The 19,619-nt window shown below is 44.3% G+C and overlaps 1 protein-coding gene across 4 annotated transcripts in view; it reads left to right on the top strand.

Moving 5' to 3' along the window:
• The window catches only part of VWA3B (von Willebrand factor A domain containing 3B), a 200,621-nt gene that overhangs the window by 176,142 nt on the left and 4,860 nt on the right, over positions 1-19,619 (top strand). For all 4 annotated transcript variants that reach the window (XM_010829610.1, XM_010829609.1, XM_010829611.1 and 1 more), the window contains 4 exons: positions 5,815-5,926; positions 11,144-11,268; positions 12,394-12,531; positions 14,613-14,713. In XM_010829610.1, coding sequence (XP_010827912.1) covers positions 5,815-5,926; positions 11,144-11,268; positions 12,394-12,531; positions 14,613-14,713 — 476 coding nt within the window. The remainder of the gene's footprint in view (positions 1-5,814; positions 5,927-11,143; positions 11,269-12,393; positions 12,532-14,612; positions 14,714-19,619) is intronic.

Raw genomic sequence — 19,619 nt, forward strand, 5'->3', positions numbered from 1 at the left:
CCCTAAAAGAGCAATGAGGGAATATTCCCTGAGAAGATGTTAAAAATGTGCTTTTCAAGCTACAGAAATAATTTGATTCAGCATCTAATGCATATTTATTAGGTTCCTTTCCTACTACCCTGGTGGCTCAGATGGTAAAGAATCTGCTTGCAATACAGGAGACCTGTGTTCAATCCCTGGGTCAGGAAGATCCCCTGGAGAAGGGACTGGCAACCTACTCCAGTGTTCTTTCCTGGAGAATTCCACGGACAGAGGAGCCTGGCAGGCTGCAGTCCTTGGGGTGGCAAAGAGTCAGACGTTACTGAGAGACTTAACACACTTTAGATACTACCAAAAAAAAAGAAACAATTTTCTGAAAAAATTTCACCCTTCCACAAAAGCCTTTTGAGTTGATATGGATTGAGATTTGGTTGGAGACTTCACTATCAGAGTGGTTAAGTCTCCCTAGTCCAGTGCTGCTGTGTGCTGGACTCAAGGCCATTCAGGGCTTCTTCATTCTATCATTGTTTCCTGTGCTTCGTAAGCACCTGTTTACACAGCTCAAGGAACCACACCAGGATGAGGGTAAGACCAAGCCACCCCTGGAGAGGGGATTATTAGAAACTGCACAGAAATTTGCGGACGTGTATTGCTCCTGCGTTTTCTAACATTATGAAATTCCCTGAGGAGGAGGGGAACAAAGCTCCGCAAAAGCACTTGCCAACCCTGCTCTGGATTTGAAAGTACAACTAAGTGTCAGAGTAGCCTGGCAGGCTACAGTCTATGGGATAGAAAAAGAGTCAGCCACAACATAACTTCTGAAATGGGACAATAATTCTCTGCACGTTCTCCTGGTTGCAGCTTCCCTCTTAAGCCTTGGGCTCATGGATGGACTCCTCAGTGTCCCCAGGAGCCCAGCACTGACCTGCTGTGCTTGAGAAATCTTGCAAGGAGACTTACCCTCCTCTTGAAATGGAGGGAGCTGGGACAGGAAATTCCACTTAGAGCTTCACTTCTATGGCTTTAGTTTGACTCCTGCTAAAATGCAAATTTCCTAGAAAGGAAAACTCTCCAAGTCTTTTCAACTCTCTACCATTGGTAGAAGAAATGAAGAAGGAAATGGCAACCCACCCCAGTATTCTTGCCTGGGAAATCCCATGGACAGAGGAGCCTGGCGGGCTACAGTCTATGGGTTTGCAAAGAATTGGACACAATTTAGCAACTGAACACCAACAGCAGCAACCATGGGTCGGTCACTCCCATTCTGCTGCCTCGGGGACTGGGCAGGAGTTGGTCACCCTTGGTTTACATCTTCCTGTAAGGTCATTTTCTCATTTTCTCTCCAGAACTCATGTCTAAAAGGGACACAGATCCTGGATACTCCTGTGGTGGAGCAAACCCCTCTATGTATAAATGAGAGGAGAGAGAGAATAGGTCAGAAAATGCTCCAGGCTGGCCTTGTTCTCCTCACTAGGTTTCAAAAGAGTTTCCAAATGTTCTAATCTCATAATTAGGTACTCTATGGAGAGGAAAGGTCAGAAGATCCCTGGCCCTACGTGTAGTATCTTGATCACAGCAGTCATACTTTACTTGGCTTTAAGGACAAAATATGGCCAGAGAAGCATGTTGGATCTGCTGCTAGTACTGTTTAGGGGTTGTTTGCAGCAGAGTTCTGGAGAAGGTGATGGCACCCCACTCCAGTACTCTTGTCTGAAAAATCCCATGGACGGAGGAGCCTGGTGGGCTGCCAGTCCATGGGGTCGTGAAGAGTTGGACACGACTGAGCAACTTCCCTTTCACTTATCACTTTCATTCATTGGAGAAGGAAATGGCAACCCACTCCAGTGTTCTTGCCTGCAGAATCCCAGGGACAGGGGAGCCTGGTGGGCTGCCGTCTTTGGTGTCACACAGAGTCGGACACGACTGAAGCGACTTAGCAGCAGCAGCAACAGCAGCAGAGTTCAATGATTTGAGGCAGGAAAAAAAATACAGTGATTTTACAACAAGATTTTGAGCCAAAGACTAGTTCTACTTACATCATAGAAGTATGTTCTGTACCTGATGTGAAAACATGCTGTTTGTTAAGTGGAAAATTCTAAAGCATCAAACATTTAGTGATCTCCACCCCACCAATGCAAACCTGAGAACATGACCTTGAAATTAAGTAATAAAACAAAAGGAGGGTATTGTATCTTGGATCCTGTATCTGTTGATACATCACTTGATAACTGAATCTGGCAAAAGAGTGAATTGGAGTCTCTGAATTTTGGAAACAAGGCAGAATCAAATTACCCAGAGAACAGCATCCCTAACTGCAGCATCACTGCCCATCTGACTTTCTCACTAAAACTGGCCTGCAGTATTCCCATGCTCCTGAGCCTGCAGATAGGTTGGCTTATTTATTTAGTGCTGGCATTTCTCATTCTCTCATTCTCCATCCCCTGTGACTCTCATCCTCCAAAGATTTCTTTTTCAAGCTGAAGAAGGCTGAGCGCCGAAGAATTGATGCTTTTGAACTGTGGTGTTGGAGAAGACTCTTGAGAGTCCCTTGGACTGCAAGGAGATCCAACCAGTCCATTCTGAAGGAGATCAGCCCTGGGATTTCTTTGGAAGGAATGATGCTAAAGCTGAAACTCCAGTACTTTGGCCACCTCATGAGAAGAGCTGACTCATTGGAAAAGACTCTGATGCTGGGAGGGATTGGGGGCAGGAGGAGAAGGGGATGACAGAGGATGAGATGGCTGGATGGCATCACTGACTCCATGGATGTGAGTCTGAGTGAACTGCGGGAGTTGGTGATGGACAGGGAGGCCTGGCGTGCTGCGATTCATGGGGTCACAAAGAGTCAGACACGACTGATCGACTGATCTGATCTGCTTGCGCATATGATTAGTTGCCTTATGGCAGAAAAGGAGCAGGTCAGGGAACACCCTCTAGTATGGGCTATGTCTCTAAAGTCTTTAGTAAGTCTTTGGTAGTCCAGTGGCTAAGACTGCGTGCTCCCAATGCAGGGGATCTGGGTTTGAGCCGTGTGCTGCAACTAAGACTCTGTGCAGCCAAATAAATAAACATTTTTAAAAAAACATGAAGTCTTTGGCAAGATTCAAAAATAGCAGGATGTCATCTCTCTGGAAAGGTTCCATCGGCATTATGGCTGAATGGATGAGGTATCTAGCTGCCCTGACTGGTGTCCTACCATCCTGAGAGACCAGTGCTCTATTTCTGTGAATGAATACATATATTAAAGCTGGCCCCCATAGGTCTGCATTGCCGAGGCTTCTCTGCTCTATCTGTGGTATAGCTGAGTTGCCTGTGCAGGGATATGGAAGAATCACTGAGTGTGCAGTGAGAGGTTCCTTCCATACAGCTCCATGCTATAGAAACAGCCAGGAGCGAGTTCTTGCCAATAGTAGTAACAGTTGGAAAGAAGAGCAGAGTGAATGTGAGTGTGCAAAGCCCTGTAGTAGCTGTAATGGTCCTTTCAGGTGAACTCAAGGTGTGGTGTGGGAATGATGTGAAGGAGGGATGATACTTTTTGTCTGTTTAGAAAGGCAGGGTTTTTTTGGGGGGTGGTGGTGGAGGGGTTTGGCAGTGCCTCACAGCATGTGAGATCTTAGTTCCCCGACCGGGGATTGAACCCAAGCCCCCTACTTTGAAAGAGTGGAGTCTTAATCACTGGACCACCAAGGAAGTCCCAGAAAGGCGGTTGCTTAGGTAGCATTTTCAGTGTGTTAAAATGAACATGAGCAGCCCTCTGCATCACTTCCATTCGTTGCTATTACCCTTGCAGGGAAGGTCTTCACAGAGTGAGTGGTTTTTCTGTATTAGATGCATTGGGAAGTGAGTGACAACTATAGGAAGGTAAAAAAGAGCTCTCTGATGATTTTGGGCAAATGACTTCACAGATTTGTACCTGTAGAACTGTAGAGAGCAATCATATTTGTTAGCTTCTGGCTAAGAGAAGCTCTCTGGTTGAGAGAATCAATATTTGGAATCTAGAGATAAAAAGAGGCTAGGCAAATAAATTATGTGATTATTCTTATTTTGAATTTTGAAAAGGAGTTTTAGATGAATCTAAGCATAGGTTCTAATAAACCACTGGTCTGTTATACTGATGAAATCTAAAGGAGAAAAATGGCTTTCTAGAATCAATATGGAAATCCTTTGTAAATAATAGGTTATTATTGGTCTGGAGATGATAAGACCGCCTCATGCCTCAGGGGCCAACACCGTCTCCCTGGCTGATCGGTCTTTGATATGAACACTGATGGTGTGAAGTAGTGTGGCTTTGGAAACTAAATTTATGTAAAGGTGAAGTATTTATGTGACATCTGATTTAATTTGGCATATTCTGAATTTTCAAGATTTTGAATTCTATCAATAACAAGAACATACTGTACATGGAGTCTTCCATCAAGGAACTGACTACAGTTCTTGTGTAGTCTGCGGTGTGGGCATCTCTTTGGGGTAATTATGATGGAAAACTCTGCTACTCGTGTCACAGTTCTGACCATGACTTTTCCGTTATGTTGTAGAAACGACAAGCCAGGGTATCATGCTTGTGTTCCTGCCCTTGTACGCGTGTGACCTGACAGTTTCTCCAGTACTTCAGAAAGTCTCCTAAGGCTAAGACTCTTGTGGACAGATATTAGAGGACATTAGAGGTCATTTATTTTGTCCTCTTATTTTGCACACGCAGAAACTGAAGCCCAGAAATGTTAGCATACTGCCCAAGCTCACACAACCACCTGGATAGCACTTGGTCCCATTTCTCCTGTCCCCTGGTCCAGTCCCATCTCTTTGAGACCATTTCAGACTGGCAGTAGGTCATTCTGATCGGCCATGGAAAGGAGTGCTTAGATGTGTCCTCTGGTTGAAAGCTCAGGAACAGTCAGATGATATTCACCATCTACCATTGATGTTGGGCCATCCTCTTTGATATACTGACTGCATTTCTAAAACCAGAAATTCCATGAGAATGGAGGGTCCCAAGCAAAATCCAACTCGGTGGGAACATCAAAAGGGTGTTGGTCATCTTCCGTTTTTGTCTGTGGCCACATAAGCTAGAAGCTGTGTGAGTCCGAAAACTTGAACACATCCCACAGCCCTGGGTCAGGAAGATCCTCTGGAGAAGGGGAAGGCAACCCACTCCAGTATTCTTGCCTGGAGAATCCCATAGACAGAGGAGCCTGGTGGGCCATGGTCCATAGCACTGCAAAGAACTGGACACGACTGAAGTGACTTGGCACTCATGCTACGGTTGTGACTGCTAATTTAAAGTCTTTATCTGATTATTCCAATGCCTGAGTCATCTCAATTCTGTGGTCTGTCGATTGCCTTTTACCTTGAGAATTGATCATGTTTGTGTGCTCTTTTGTATGTTGCATTTTGGCTTGTATAATATTATACAATATTAATATTATATAATACTCCACAATATTATACAATATTAATATTATATAATACTACACAATATTATACAATGTTACAATTATATTAAATTATATTAAATATTGTGTTTTAGTTTAATATATTAATTATATTAAATATTGTGTTTTAAGACTCTAGGTCCTGTTTAAATGCTCTGGAAAGGTTGCCTTTTTTGGTTTCATTTTAACTTGATTAGATTAGGCTGGAAATTCTGCCTCATTTTCTATGTGCAGCAGTTCCCCATGTCTGTCCAAGTTTAAAAGCCTGTTCCACAACAGAGAGTCCTCCAGAGTGAGTATATAGTACGTGCGTGTTCTGTAATTCTTCAGTGACATAGTTCTCATCAGAGAATAACAAACTATCTTGTTCCTGTGATTATTAATATTTTATTTATTTATTTTTTAGCAACAGAAAATTCAAGGAACTCCAACAAAGAAAAACAAATCGAAAAAATTGGATCCACTCAGAGGCCAGAAGGTTATTGCAAGATGTGATGAAAATGGCTTTTATTTTCCAGGTAGGTAGATATTTTACTTTGTAAAATTCCTTTGTTAAGTAATACGATATCAGGGACCAGAAGTTCTCAAACTGTGCTTTCCCTATCACTTTGACACCTCATAAGCCGTACTAAGGTATTCCACTTCTAAAATGAAAGGATGATGAGATTTCTACCCATATTTGTGGAGAAGTAATCGCCAGAAAAACTTACGTTAATCTTTCATTTGTTTAGTAAACAAGTTTTTTATTACATATTTACTATGTTCCATGTATGTAATATTCCTAAAGTGCTGGTCTAACACAGTAAGCAAACAGAAGAAAATTCTTGTCTTTATGGAGCTTACATGCTAGTGGGGGAGTCAGACAGCAGCTGAATAAGTAAAATATGTAGTGTGTCAGATCCAGGGCTATGAAGGAAAATGGAGCCACGAAGAGAATTGAGCACATCAAAGGTGAAGGTTGCAATTCTAAGTATGGTGGTCGATGAAGAGCTTATGGGTAAGGTGATATATTAATCAGGACTTTCAAAAGAAGCAAGAAGGGATTTCCTGGTAGTCCATCAGTTAAGACTCCAGGCTTCCACTGTAGGGGGCATAGATTTGAACCCTGGTCAGGAAGCTAAGTTCCCACATAGTGTGTGGCACAGCCAAAAAATTTAAAAAATAAAATTTAAAAATAAATTAATTAAAAGGGGCCATGAGATTATCTGTGGGAGAGAGTCCTAGCAAGGGAAGACCAGGGCTTCACTAGAAGCCCTGAGAATGGAATGCCTATGACATCCTCTTCCTTAGAGGAAGAGGCAAATGTGTCTGGGACATGATGAATCGTAGATGCACCATGAGACACTAACGCTGTCAGAGACGCAGTTGGAGATATGGATCTAGAGTCTGGAGAGGAAATCTGTCCAGAGACAGAAATTTTTGACACGTCAGCACAGAAGTACTCACTGAAATCATGTAAAAGCCTATGGGGAAAGAGAGCTTAAAGAACCCAGAAGAAGAGATGTCAATCGAAAAGATTATACCTTGAAGTGTAGTCAATCCTACTCCCAGTCACCATTTAAAAAAAATTATTTATTACATTTAATTAAATCTGCTTTTTAAGTGGGAAAAATACTTAAATAGGAATTTGGGTTTCTAGTAGACATATGTGTAGAACTAACAACTAGGATATTGTATTTGAATTTTTTTACCCCTTCCAAAAAGGAAGGCCAGATAGAATTTTGAGGAGCACAGGCATGGTCTTCATTGGTGACTCCTTTCTGATAGATAATATTTGTTCAAAGCCTCATAAATGTTTCTAGAGAAAAACAGCTAAGCAGAAGGCAGCTTCAGAGCAATTGGATCAAAGCATCCTTTGCTTAAGGCCAGGTCTGTGCAGGAGCAAAGCTGGCTCAGTTCTTGCTGCCACCCTTGGGAATCAGGGCAGGGATTTCCATTTGGCTACCTCTGTTCCAAAGAATTGATGCTTTCAAATTGTGGTGTTGGAGAAGACTCTTGAGAGTCCCTTGGACAGCAAGGAGATCAAACCAGTCAATCCTAAAGGAAATCAGTCCTTTATTCATAGAATATTCATTGGAAGAATTGATGCTGAAGCTCCAGTACTTTGGCCAGCTGATGCAAAGAGCTGACTCATTGGAAAAGACCTTGATGCTGGGAAAGATTGAGGGCAGGAGGAAAAGGGGGTGGCAGAGGACTAGATGGTTGGATAGTATCACTGACTCAATGAACATGAGTTTAAGCAAACTCCAGGAGGTAGTGAAGAACAGGGAAGCCTGGCATGCTGCAGTCCCTGGGGTCACAAATAGTCGGACACGACTAAGTGACTGAACAACAACAACCACCTCTGCTCCAGGGATCAGTGTGGATTAGCTAGTGGAGGTCAGACTGTGTTGTGCAGAACAGAAGTGACAAGCTGATAGCCTGGTTCATCCAGATGCTGAAAATCAGGAAGGCGGACACATTTCAGAACTTTATTTTAATCATTATTTGTAGGAACTGTGTCATCTTTCCTGTTGTTCAGTAAAAAGCAGCATTTTATCTCAGGAAATCCTCAATGATGAAAAGTCTGGGTTGCAAGATTTCTGCACTATGCCATCAGAACAAGTTACAACAGGAAAAAAAAAAAAAAAGGCTGGGGGTGGGAAACAGAATACTTTCTCAGGTGTAATGATTTAGGACCAGAAAAATCCTAATTTTTTTTTTTTTGAAATCTGTTTCTTGCCTCTACCAGCCAGCTGACAGGCATCACTGAAGTATTCTGAGCTTGTTTCCTTCTCTCTCCAAATGGGATTTAAACAATGAAAATCCCCATAAGATAGTGATGTCGATTAAATTTGATAATGTGCAGCATTTTGAAATTGGAAAGTGTTAATTACCTATGGAGTTTTTCTATTACCGCTTCTTGGGAGATATAAACAACTCACCTGGGGTCCTCACCTGGGGGTATAGAACACTGCTGGAAGTTTAAAAACTTTAACAGTAGTTTTAAAAGTTTAAGAGCAATTCAAAAAGGCAAAACCAGCACAGTGAGCTATAGAGGAAACCTCTGAGACTAAAGGAAGAAGAGACTATGATGACTAGATGTGTAGGCTGGAAGTCAGTGGAGGAGGGGCAAGTGGAAGGCACGTTTCCAGTTGAGCAGAACAGATGCCTCTTCCAGGAAACGGAATCCCAGCCCAGCTGTGAATATCAGAAGGTTCTTATAGCCAGAGGTAAAAAAATCTGCACTCCAGCCTAAGAAATTCCTGTTTGGAATGAAGATTGAAAACAACCCCTGCTTTCTTTTGCTAAATGAACTGACCCATGCTGTCTACTTAAACTGTTTCTTCATTCCTCTGACCTTTGGGCATGAGCAGTGTTTTCACTGAGGGTCTCAACTGGGGGGCACCCCCTTCTCCCCCCACCTGGGTATAGGAGAATTCCCCAGCAGAGGTAGGGAAGCTGACTCATACCCAGGAAGATGGGGATCCCAGAGCCTCCAGTAGGAGGAAGACAGAAAGCCATGGAGGTGGTTCTGGTCCAACCTCCAGAGCCAGAGCCCCAAATGGCCCTGGGAGATGCCTTCTCACCTCTCTGGGGCTGAGGGCAGAAGGAAACTGGAGCATAACGGCATCCCAGAATAGGAAGCCGATCTAGAATCAGGACCTGGAAATGGCAGCAACTCCTTAATGAGGTAGAGAAGGAGTTAGTGCAGAGGCTGAGCCATAACCAGACAGGCCAGCAGCTCTGGGTCCTCTGGCCTGATTAACAGCCAGCCAGGTGTCAACACCATGAGGCTGGCTCTACAGTTAATTGGGAAGAAACTGCACTGATTTCTGGAGGTGAACAAAAACCCACGAATGAAGAGATTGAAACAAAAAAGAGATGGTAGAAACATACCAAATGTCTAGGTCTAATGATCTAGATCAGGGGCAGGAAGCCTTTTTATGTAAAAAAAAGCTAATGCATGGTGTAGACTCCATGGGCCATGCAGCTGCACAGCTGCTCAACTCAGGCAGACACCCGAAAAACTGCACCCCAGTTTTAAGACTGGATTCTACACAGTCCCAAAGGCTAAGAATTCGAGGAGGGTCACCCTGGCCATTGAGGTCATCTTGGCGCTTGGACCCTCAGCCCTGCTCTGTGGCACTGGCTGGCGCTTGTGGCGGGGCACGCATATGCTGGGCATAGAAGGATTCTTCTCACCTCACAGTGGCTCTTTGTTTTCATAGTAGGAATTCTTTATAAAAAGTAGTGTTTGTTTTCCTGATGAAAAGGGTAGAGTCAGTTTATGGTAAAAAAAATGTGTAAATAGTACTTCAAAAACCACCCAAACATCTTAGTCCAATAAGAAAATAGATAACATAAAGCTGGTTTTCTTGTGTGTGTGTGGCAGGGGGAGGGCAGTTGTTTTGTTTTTAAGCTTTCCCTTTTTTTGGCCATTTAAAACAAGAAACATGGGGAACTTCCCTGGCGATCCAGTGGTTAAGACTCAGCGCCTCTACTGCAGGGGACATGGGTTGGATGCCTGGTAGAGGAACTAAGATTCCGTAAGCTTCACAGTGTGGCCAATATAAAATAAAAGGATTAGATCCTTTATAAATAAATAACTGAAACAAGATACGTGGACTCAAGATGAAAGCTAGCAGCTGTTTCTTTGCCACTTGGAAGGACCTAAGACTGGAAAAGGCAAGGGCAACCCACTCTAGTACTCTTGCCTGGAAAATCCCATGGACAGAGGAGCCTGGTAGGCTGCAGTCCATGAGGTCACTAAAAGTCTGACACGACTGAGCAACTTCACTTTGACTTTTATGCATTGGAGAAGGAAATGGCAACCCACTTCAGTGTTCTTGCCTGGAGAATCCCAGGGACGTCGGAGCCTGGTGGGCTGCAGTCTATGGGGTCGCACAGAGTCGGATACGACTGAAGTGACTTAGCAGCAGCAGCAGTACCTAAGACTTCACCAAGGCCAACGAGTAAGCTAGAGTGGGGAAGAAACCCAAGGCACTCAGGCTGTTGGAGCCCAGCATGGGGGCGAGCACATTTCTGTCTCAGGATAAGGGGGTCCAAGTGAAGCTGTTACTGCTGGGGAAGTGTCCCTGTCAAAAACCTCTCCCTAATATTAATAATCCCTTTGCAATGGGAAAATTAATTTCACCTAGGATAAATAACAAAATACATGAACCTTAACACTGATACATTCTTTTCCTGTTATAATAATCTCCCCATATAACTAAAAGACAAGAAAACTTACTTTTTTTTTTCCTTCGTTTTTTGATTATACATTTTAGGGAAGCTGTGGGGTGTGTAATATCAGATGAGAAGCTGAGGATGGGAATTCATATTTCCTTTCACTTTCTCAATTTAACAATAATGATTTTCTGTCTCCAAGTATATTATAGAAGGAAATATGGCTGAAATAAATAAATAAGATGGTAGGAAGCCTCCAGGGAGAAGGTATTTCTAGGATCAGTGTTCCCATCAGGATGGCTTCTGGGAATACTGGTTGAACAAGCTCCCACGTGTGTTCTCTCAGCTTCCCAGCTCAGCTCCAGACCACAGCACGGCACTGCTGTCTGAGCTGGTTAACCCTAGCAGGCATCACACAGAACCCAGCATTATGCAGTGGAGAAATCAAGGGGCTCGCTGATTTCAGCAGGCAAAGTGTTATAATTTAGCAAACCCAAGAGATGGGGCAAGCCTAAGGGAACAGGCATTGTCTTTATATTTTATTTCAATAATTTGATTCCTTATAGGAGTTGTGAAGAGGTGTGTGAACCCCACCCATGCACTTGTGGGCTTCAGGTATGGAGACACCAAGGTTGTGCCCATCTCGTTCATCACGCCGGTGGGGGGCGCCATGCCCTGCCCACTGCTCCAGGTACCTGCTCCAGCTAGCTGTTCCTGGGCCCCTTTTCACCTTTCCTAGAGCTTTGGACAGCAGCAGCCCCTGTTCCTGTGACCTCTTGCTTACCAATTTCTTTGCTCTTGACCCTTATCTGCCAATGCCCTATTTAAATAGCTCAGACGTGCTCGCATGTCCCTTGAGGCCTTTGTTGCTTTACAGACAATAGATGGGTGGGGGAAGGGAGTTGCTGTAACTGCTAGAGCTTGGAAGCTTTCACTGCAGGAAATCATGCTAAAACAGATTGAATAAAAAGACCAGAGGTAGCACCTGCCTTGACACCATAAGTCAGTTGATGCCAGACCTTGATGCCATAATGCAGTTACCCCTAAATGTGCATCCCAGGGGTGAGCCGGGCTGATGTGTTCTCATCTACTTATAAATTCATCAGAGCCGTGCTGTGTCTGCCAATTCTCCTGTATTATCCTTATTCCAGCACCAAGGCCAGAGTAGAGAGAAGGCCTCTGCAGAGTTCCACTGCTGCTGTTTCTTAAATAATATGAGCCTGGAGGAAAAAAAGCACTGAGGGGCACTCAGAGGATTCACGTGGGTTGTCTGTTCCCGCATCTCCTGGGCAGACCCAAAGGCACATCAGGGCACTTTCCCCCGACCATGAATCCCCTCTATCTGACTGATGCCCAAAACTTTGTGTGTCCCTTCACCAGACTTTGTTTCTCCTGGAAGTTCTCTCTCTGTGACTTTTCCCCATGGATTTCAGGTGTGAGATTCAGAGCCACATTAAACAAACACACTCCTTTCCTCCATTCAAACTCATTCTTGTGTCAAAGAGTCCTGGTTCCTTCAACCAGTCATTGTAAGAGTTGGTTTCCAGACCCCTCGCCACCTCGCTGGCTGTCCCTGAGACCCTTGGCAGGTGAAGCCCTGCTGAATGTGGCTTCCCCAAACTAATCACAAAATTCCAGCCAGGGCCCTATGAACCCAAAGAATGTTGGAACTATAACTCTTTCCAACTAAGAAAAAAAATGTGTTTGAATCCTAGCATCAGCTAGCATCTTGGAGAGTTTTCAAACAAGCTTATTTACTATTGTCTCTAAGATCCATAAGCTGAATATTTGCTCTCAAAGATGTTCTCATCTACAGGTTGGAGATTATGTGTTTGCCAAAATTGTGATCCCCAAAGGATTTGACTTCTATGTCCCCGCCATTGTTATTGCACTTCCAAATCAAGATATGGCTGACGATAAATTCTACACAGTTTTAAAGTGTAACAACCGGAGAGTAAGTAGACTTTCATTAGAAAAGCACTTTTTCTTTAGGCAGAAAGTGGCTTCCTTGACCCCTGCCTTTCTCGGGTGCAGTGCCTGGCTCTCTCCTGCTCTGGCTGTATCTATTTCCCCTGCACATCCAGCTCCTGTGGTTAGAGTTCCGTCCACTGGGCGACTCGAAGTCCGCCCTTGCTAAGTCACAGTGCTCTCCTAACTCCCCCATCAGATGGTCTCTGGGGCTCTTGTTCCACAATGGGGGACTGGGGAGGCTTGCTCCAGTTCTGGCTTCGTCAAAAGCCTCCCCAGTTTCTCACAGCCCCACTCTGTCTCCCTACTGCTCCTCCCTATGTATTTTTCCTAAAAGTTTTAGAAAAAATATCAGGTTACAATGATGAGGTCACTTGCCTACCTGATGTGCCACCTGCCCCTGCTCCATCCCTGCACACACACACACACACACACACACACACACACACACATACACACACACCTCTTCCACCTCGAGGAAAAGCCCAGCCCAACCTTAGCCTGCCCCCCTGCCCTGTGAGTTTGACTCCCAGCCACATGGAAGGCTCACTGCTTCCTGAACACAGTGGAGTTTCTCAAGCTTCTAGGTTTTTAACCCTTCCTGGATCACCCTCTCCATCTTCTTCCATATAAACTCCTGTCCCCTGAAGACTCTACCCTGTTTCTGCTGAGGCCCCCAGATCCCCTTGCACACCGTCCTGCCTTCCTCTCACACCAGATCCCTCTCCAATCTCCCAAATCCTTAAAGGCTGGGCCTGGGTCCTTCCATCTTTGCACCCCTGGTACTGCTGCGGATAATGAGCACATTCTCACCATGGTTTTATAAAGCGCTTGCATAAGTGATGTTTCTAATGGAAATAATGTTGTTTTGATGGCCCACGTAATATGCCTGGAAAATGTATTGGCAAGCAAATACTGTCGTGCTGACTGTATTCAGCACTTTCTATGTGGCATGGGTACAAACCCAAGTGCTTCACACACAGTGAACAGTTGGATGCTGAGAACACTGTGAGGTACATACGCATATCCCCATTTGTATATAAGAAGCCAGAAGTGGAGAAGTGAAGTCATACCCAGGGTGGCGGTGTCACAGGCATTTGAACCCAGGAAGTCTGGTTTTATGGCCTGCTCTCTAAATATCTGTGCCCAACTGCCTAGTAAACAGAATTAAAATATCTTGTCAATTCCTGACTGTAACTGAGGTATGTCCATCAGGGAAGGGGTCATGGTGAGTGAATTTTAGGATGAAGGGATGAAATTTAGGATGGATGAGTGAAGGCCATCAGAGCCCAGGTCCCCTGGAGTGCTGTATCCAATCCGATAGATCAAGAGGGAGAAAGGCACCTTCTCATCAATCCAGGAAAACCCCTGAGGGATGATGGACTCTTCTGGGGCTGTTTGGATGATAGTGAAGAAGGCTGGAAGTGGGTGGGAAGCATCTCTGCCAGGTGGCCCTGCTCTGGGGACTTCTACCAGGCAAGAGAGGAGAAAGCAGATACAGGGTCATTGGAAGAGATGCCCCTGAATGGGTTCTAGGTGACCCAGGGTCCCTGAGGAAGAGCCTCGGAGCCCAGGAAGGACCTCAGAAATTATCCACAGGGCAGCAGGGCCATAGAGACTAGATAACATGGTATGGAAGATAGATGCCAAGGACAATTCTGATAGGAATTCTGGGAGACCCAGGGGCTGACAGTGGGACTTTGAGCATCAGGTGGTGGTGACAATTTATAAGTCCAGAAAGGAGATGGCCAAGGCTGAAGTTAAGATGGAAAGGAAGATAGTTCTATGAAATAGTGTGTGTTTGTGCATGCACACACGCATCTTAGCGGGGTGAACTTGACAAATGATCCAGAATGTGGAAAAATGACAGAAAGGATTCAATGATGACTTTTATTCAGCATAAAATTACCAAGTTAGACTCTGCATTCAAACCACTCTCTTAAGTGTCACCAGAATAGGAAAATGGCTGGTAGCTATTACAATGGGCTGTACTAGCAAAATAAAATCACATCTGAATTGTGGATATTTCTGATTTAAATTGAATGAACTCTTTTGGTATTATTACAGGAATTTTGCCCTCGGAGTGCACTCATTAAGATCAGCCAAAACAAATATACTCTCTCTTGCTCTCATATTAACTCACCCCCAATTCAGGAGGATTCAAAAGCGTAAGTGGACCCAACTTCTTACTTTCTGAATTTAATTTATGTCTTTGCACTTTTCATCTGCTTCTGAGTTGAGATCCATGATCTCTAAAGGCTTGAAGAGAAAAGCAAAAGTGAGGATTTCCTGCTAAAATGCAGGTCTAGGATGATGGTTCCTGCCACATCACACCTTTTATCTGCTGGCTGTTTGTCTATCTGATTCTAATCTCAAATTCAACATTATGTATTTTACTGACCTTTCAGAAAAGCATTCAATCCTGTCATAAATCTGAAGGAATTACTTTCCTTTCATTGGTAAGGATTCAAGGCCTTCCAAGATGCAATCTTCCTAGAAAGCTCAGGTTAGATTCAGTTGCACCTGGGACCAATCAGCCGCTGCCTCTCCCCATGGCGGGTGAGAGGAAGGTGCAGCTCCTGGCTTACCCATGCCCTGGTGAGTGTGGGTGGGTGGTAGTTTCCTGGGGCAGCGGTGGAGTGAACACATTTTTATCTGAGGCAACAGGATCAATAAAAGCTGGAAAGGTGGATTAAAGCAAAATCAGTGAGAAAAAGCTGAGACCTGGAGAGTAGGCAAGAACCCAAGTCCCTGGGACCAACAAGGAACATCAGAGTTGGGGTCAGAGCCATGACCTTGGAGGTGACCTTGAGCACAGGTTGGGCCATCTTTGGGTGCCAACCTTCCATATCCCCGTGGCTTCACCTGTGCTTCATAGACAGAAACCACCAGACATTCTCTCACTGTGCTGCTTTCCCCACCTCTGGGCTTGTGGAAGCCTGGATCCCTCCCACTGACGTCAGAGTCCCTCCTTGTCCTACACTGATCTGCCCAGTATGTCTGTTGCAGGAAGAGGGACCTCTTCCAGAACCCAAGAGTGGGGTCTTGTCTAACACTTGGAAATGAATTGTCCAAGGAGACACATGTGCTGACAAAGCAAGAGACTTTATCAGGAAGGGGCATCTCTGTGGAGAGCAGCAGGGCAAGGGAACCCAGGAGGACTACTCTGCCATGTGGCTCCCAGTCTTGGTTTTATGGTGATGGGATTAGTTTCCGGGTTGTATCTGGCCAGTCATTCTGATTCAGGGTCCTTCCTGGTGGTGCACACGTTACTCAGCCAAGATGGATTCCAGCCAATAGGATTCTGGGAGATTGGTAGGACATGTGGACTGGAGTCTCCTCTCTCCTTTTGACCTTCCCTGAATTCTTCCAGTTGATGGTAAGCTTGTTAGTTCCACATTCCTTACCAGGACCTCCTGCTTGAGATAACTACTATGGTGCCTAGCCAGGGCAGGCAGTTTCAGTCAGTAGTTCCCCTAATAGATCTGTACCCCGCTGGGGTCTTGCTCAGTCTGGGGTCCTTGCTCAGTCAACTACCCTGGACTCCCTTCACCACCCAGATCTGAAACCACACAACCCAGACTGGAACTTGAACCCACTGTCTTTTAACTGAGACCACACTCCTGGTCTCAGGACATAATGAAGCTCAGGTTCTTGATGTCTCATTGCAGAAAGAATTCAGTGAGAGACAGAGTCATAGGTAAGAAGTGGATTTATTTAAAGACAGACATATTCTATAAACAGCTTGCAAATATTTCTCAGCACTGCTGCACATGTGCTTCCGTAGGTCAGGAGGCTTCCTCCTGCCCTGCTGTCCAGCCATCTACCCTGAGGGCTGGGCAGAAGAATCTTCCTCACAGGCAAATCTGCTCTTGTCCCTCCCGCACTAAAGCTCCCTCCTCCCTGAAATGCCTCCTCTTAACCTAGCTTACCTTCTTGTTGACCTGAACCAAGCCTACCTACCTGGTCTTACTTTTCCCCTAGCTACTCCCCAACTATCCTCCCAAAAGCCCTCTGCACACTAACCATACTAAATTTATAAACTTGTAGTTTTTTCCCCATGCTGTGCTTTTTCAAAGCCCTGTGCCTCTGCATAGGCTAAGTATTCCCTCCCTGGAATGCTACTCTTGCCCTTGGCTGCCTGGGGAATTCCGATATCAAAGGCAAGCATCCCACCACTCCTGTGTGATGTTCTGGGACTCCAGTCCTCTATGGTGAGGTGATCCCACTGCCTCCTGTAAACATTTTCATTATGAGACTGTTGCCTTGTCTTGGGCCATGTACTTTAATGGTCATCACTCTTACTGGACATGAGTCTTTGAAAGCAGGGGCCAGGATCTACTTCTATATCCTGGGTGCCAGAGTCCAGCCTGCAAGATGTACCCAAGGACAATTCGAAGAATGAACAGATGAACAAATACTAGGGGATGCCCAGCAAGACTCTTTGAGGGCGTGTAGTTCCACAGAAAAGCTTTTATTAGGTATGATTGTTGAAAATAGATGTTACAATCCTTTTTCTAGATGAATATTTCATTTTTAAATAATAGCACTGTTTTTTGTTCATCTCAAAATCCTACTCAAACAATTTGATATCCAAATTATAGTACCTAATAAAGGAATATAGATACATGGGTCTAGGTATCGACCATCTTCATTAAACTCAAGATTATCGATCACTATTTTAGAATTAAAATTAAAGCCTTTCATTATTTTCTACCTTAGTACTGCCCCAGGCCTTATTTAAAACTCTCCACTGCTAGTGACCTACCCCAGCTTCTGGGTCTTTACACGGCAGAGACATTCATCGACCCTGTTGTCCCCCTTTGTAATTTCCACTGTTTTGTTGCTCTGGCTGCCTCTCTGCTAGCAAGAGACAGCATCTAATTCTCCTAAGCAGAGGTCGCATCCAGCCTGCTAAGTTCAGAGCCTAATCTGTCTCTGTTTCCATAATCGGAGCTGGCAGCTGTGAGCACACAGAATAAAGGCGTAGGTCTGATTTTGTGTCTACACGGGGATTTCCTTCTGGTAGATCCTTCTCATTAGAAGCTCTTTCTTACCCGCTCTTTTTTTTCCTAAGATATCTTTACTTTGTATGATGTTCATACGTTTGGAGCAGATGGTTCTTTAAAAAAAAAAAAAAACTTTTTATTTTGTATTGGTTATAGCCAATTACAATGTTGTGATAGTTTCAGGTGAACAGCGAAGGGACTCAGCCGGACATACACATGTATCCATTTTCATCCCCAAACTCCCCTCCCGTCTAGGCTTGAGTGACCAGAGTTCTCTGTGCTATACAGTAGATGCTTGTTGGCTATCCATTTTAAGTACAGCAATGTGTACATGTCCATCCCAAACTCCCTAACTATCCCTTCTTTGAATCCTTCCCCTGCCCCCTGGCAACCATGATTTCATTCTCTGTCTTTCTCACTCACTTTCTAAATGTACCACCTCCCTTTGGTGGTTCTTTAGCATATCTTCACACCATTGCACTAAATGAGACCATTAAAAAAAAATTATGGTGCTTTCTTCGAAGGACTAATTAAAGAAATGAATTGTAGGTTACAACTCCAACAGGACATCACTTGACAAAATTTTGTTTTAAAATATCAAATCCCAATACAGTATACTAACGCATATATATGGAATTTAGAAAGATGGTAATGATAACCCTATATGTGAGGCAGCAAAAGAGACACAGATGTATAAAACAGTCTTTTGGACTCTGTGGGAGAGGGTGAGGGTGGAATGATTTGGGAAAATGGCATTGAAACATGTATATTATCATATGTGAAATGTATCTCCAGTCCAGGTTCGATGCATGATACAGGGTGCTCAGGGCTGGTGCACTGGGATTACCCAGAGGGATGGGATGGGGAGGGAGGTGGGTGGGGGGTTCAGGATGAGGAACACGTGTATACCCATGGCGGATTCATGTCAGTGTATGGCAAAACCACTACAATATTGTAAAGTAATTAGCCTCCAATTTAAATAAATTTATATTAAAAATAAATAATGAAATATAAAATTAAAAAATAAAATATCAAATCCACTATAACCAACCATTTAAGGTTGGTGAGACCAGGGGTACATGGTCCCAGACAGCTATGGACCAGAGTGCCAGATATCCAACTTTCCACCCTCTGCCCCTCCTTTTTTTTCTTCCTTCTTGGGGTCTTCAGTTGGGGCTGACAGAGTATTTTCAGAAAACCCCTCTTCTGGTTCCTCATGAGGGTGTAACATAGTGAAAGGCAGGAAGAACAGTATTTGGAAGGTGAAGAGTTCAACACTGATTGAATATGGCTGCAGCTGATACAAACTTTTCATTTTCAGTTCAAAATTTGACACTGAAATGATTCTTAAAGCCTCATAATAAGTTTGGTTTGCAAAATATGTTACCAAGTTCACTAAATTCCAAATAACTAGTCCTTAAAGGAGATAGTTTTAGTATCACCATGTTTGTGAAGCTGTTCCAATTTCCTCTTTCCGTTGCAACCCAATGACTGTGTTCTCTGATGGCGCTTCTGAAAGAGGTGTGTCTGGTGGAGGGAAATGACTGCTCTTGCCATGCCTTACCTTCAGGAAAGTCCCTGAGTTTTTCTATATTTCACAGCATCAGAGATCTCTCTTCTTTGTGAGAATATCCCCTAACCTCTCTATGGCTTTCCCCATTTAGAGAACATACATGTAATTTTTTCTAACTCCCCAAAGCAAGTGGACCGGAAGGAATATTCCCCACTTTTTGGCATCCTCCCTTCTCACCAGCAGGAGATTCACGTCCTCGGTCTCCTTGACTACCTCCCCCAGGATCCTGTTCACATCAGAAGGCTGTGGCTTCTCGCTCCTTCCAGGAAAGTGTGCCTCGTGGGCTTAATGCTCGGATTTCCAGTTTCCTCCAGCAAAAGGATGTGCCCCTACTGGTGTTATTCAACCACCACAGCTGGGGACCACATGCTCCTCTGGGCAGGGCAGCTCTGGCAGCTGAATCCATGCTCCTGATGCCATGGACCTAGTTGGCAAACCCTCCCAACAGAGCTGGAATCCATCTTCCCTTCCTTTATTGAAATTTTTTAAAAT

Source organism: Bison bison, unplaced genomic scaffold (assembly GCF_000754665.1).
Source record: "Bison bison bison isolate TAMUID 2011002044 unplaced genomic scaffold, Bison_UMD1.0 scf7180017864508, whole genome shotgun sequence".
NCBI classification, from domain to species: Eukaryota; Metazoa; Chordata; class Mammalia; order Artiodactyla; family Bovidae; genus Bison; species Bison bison.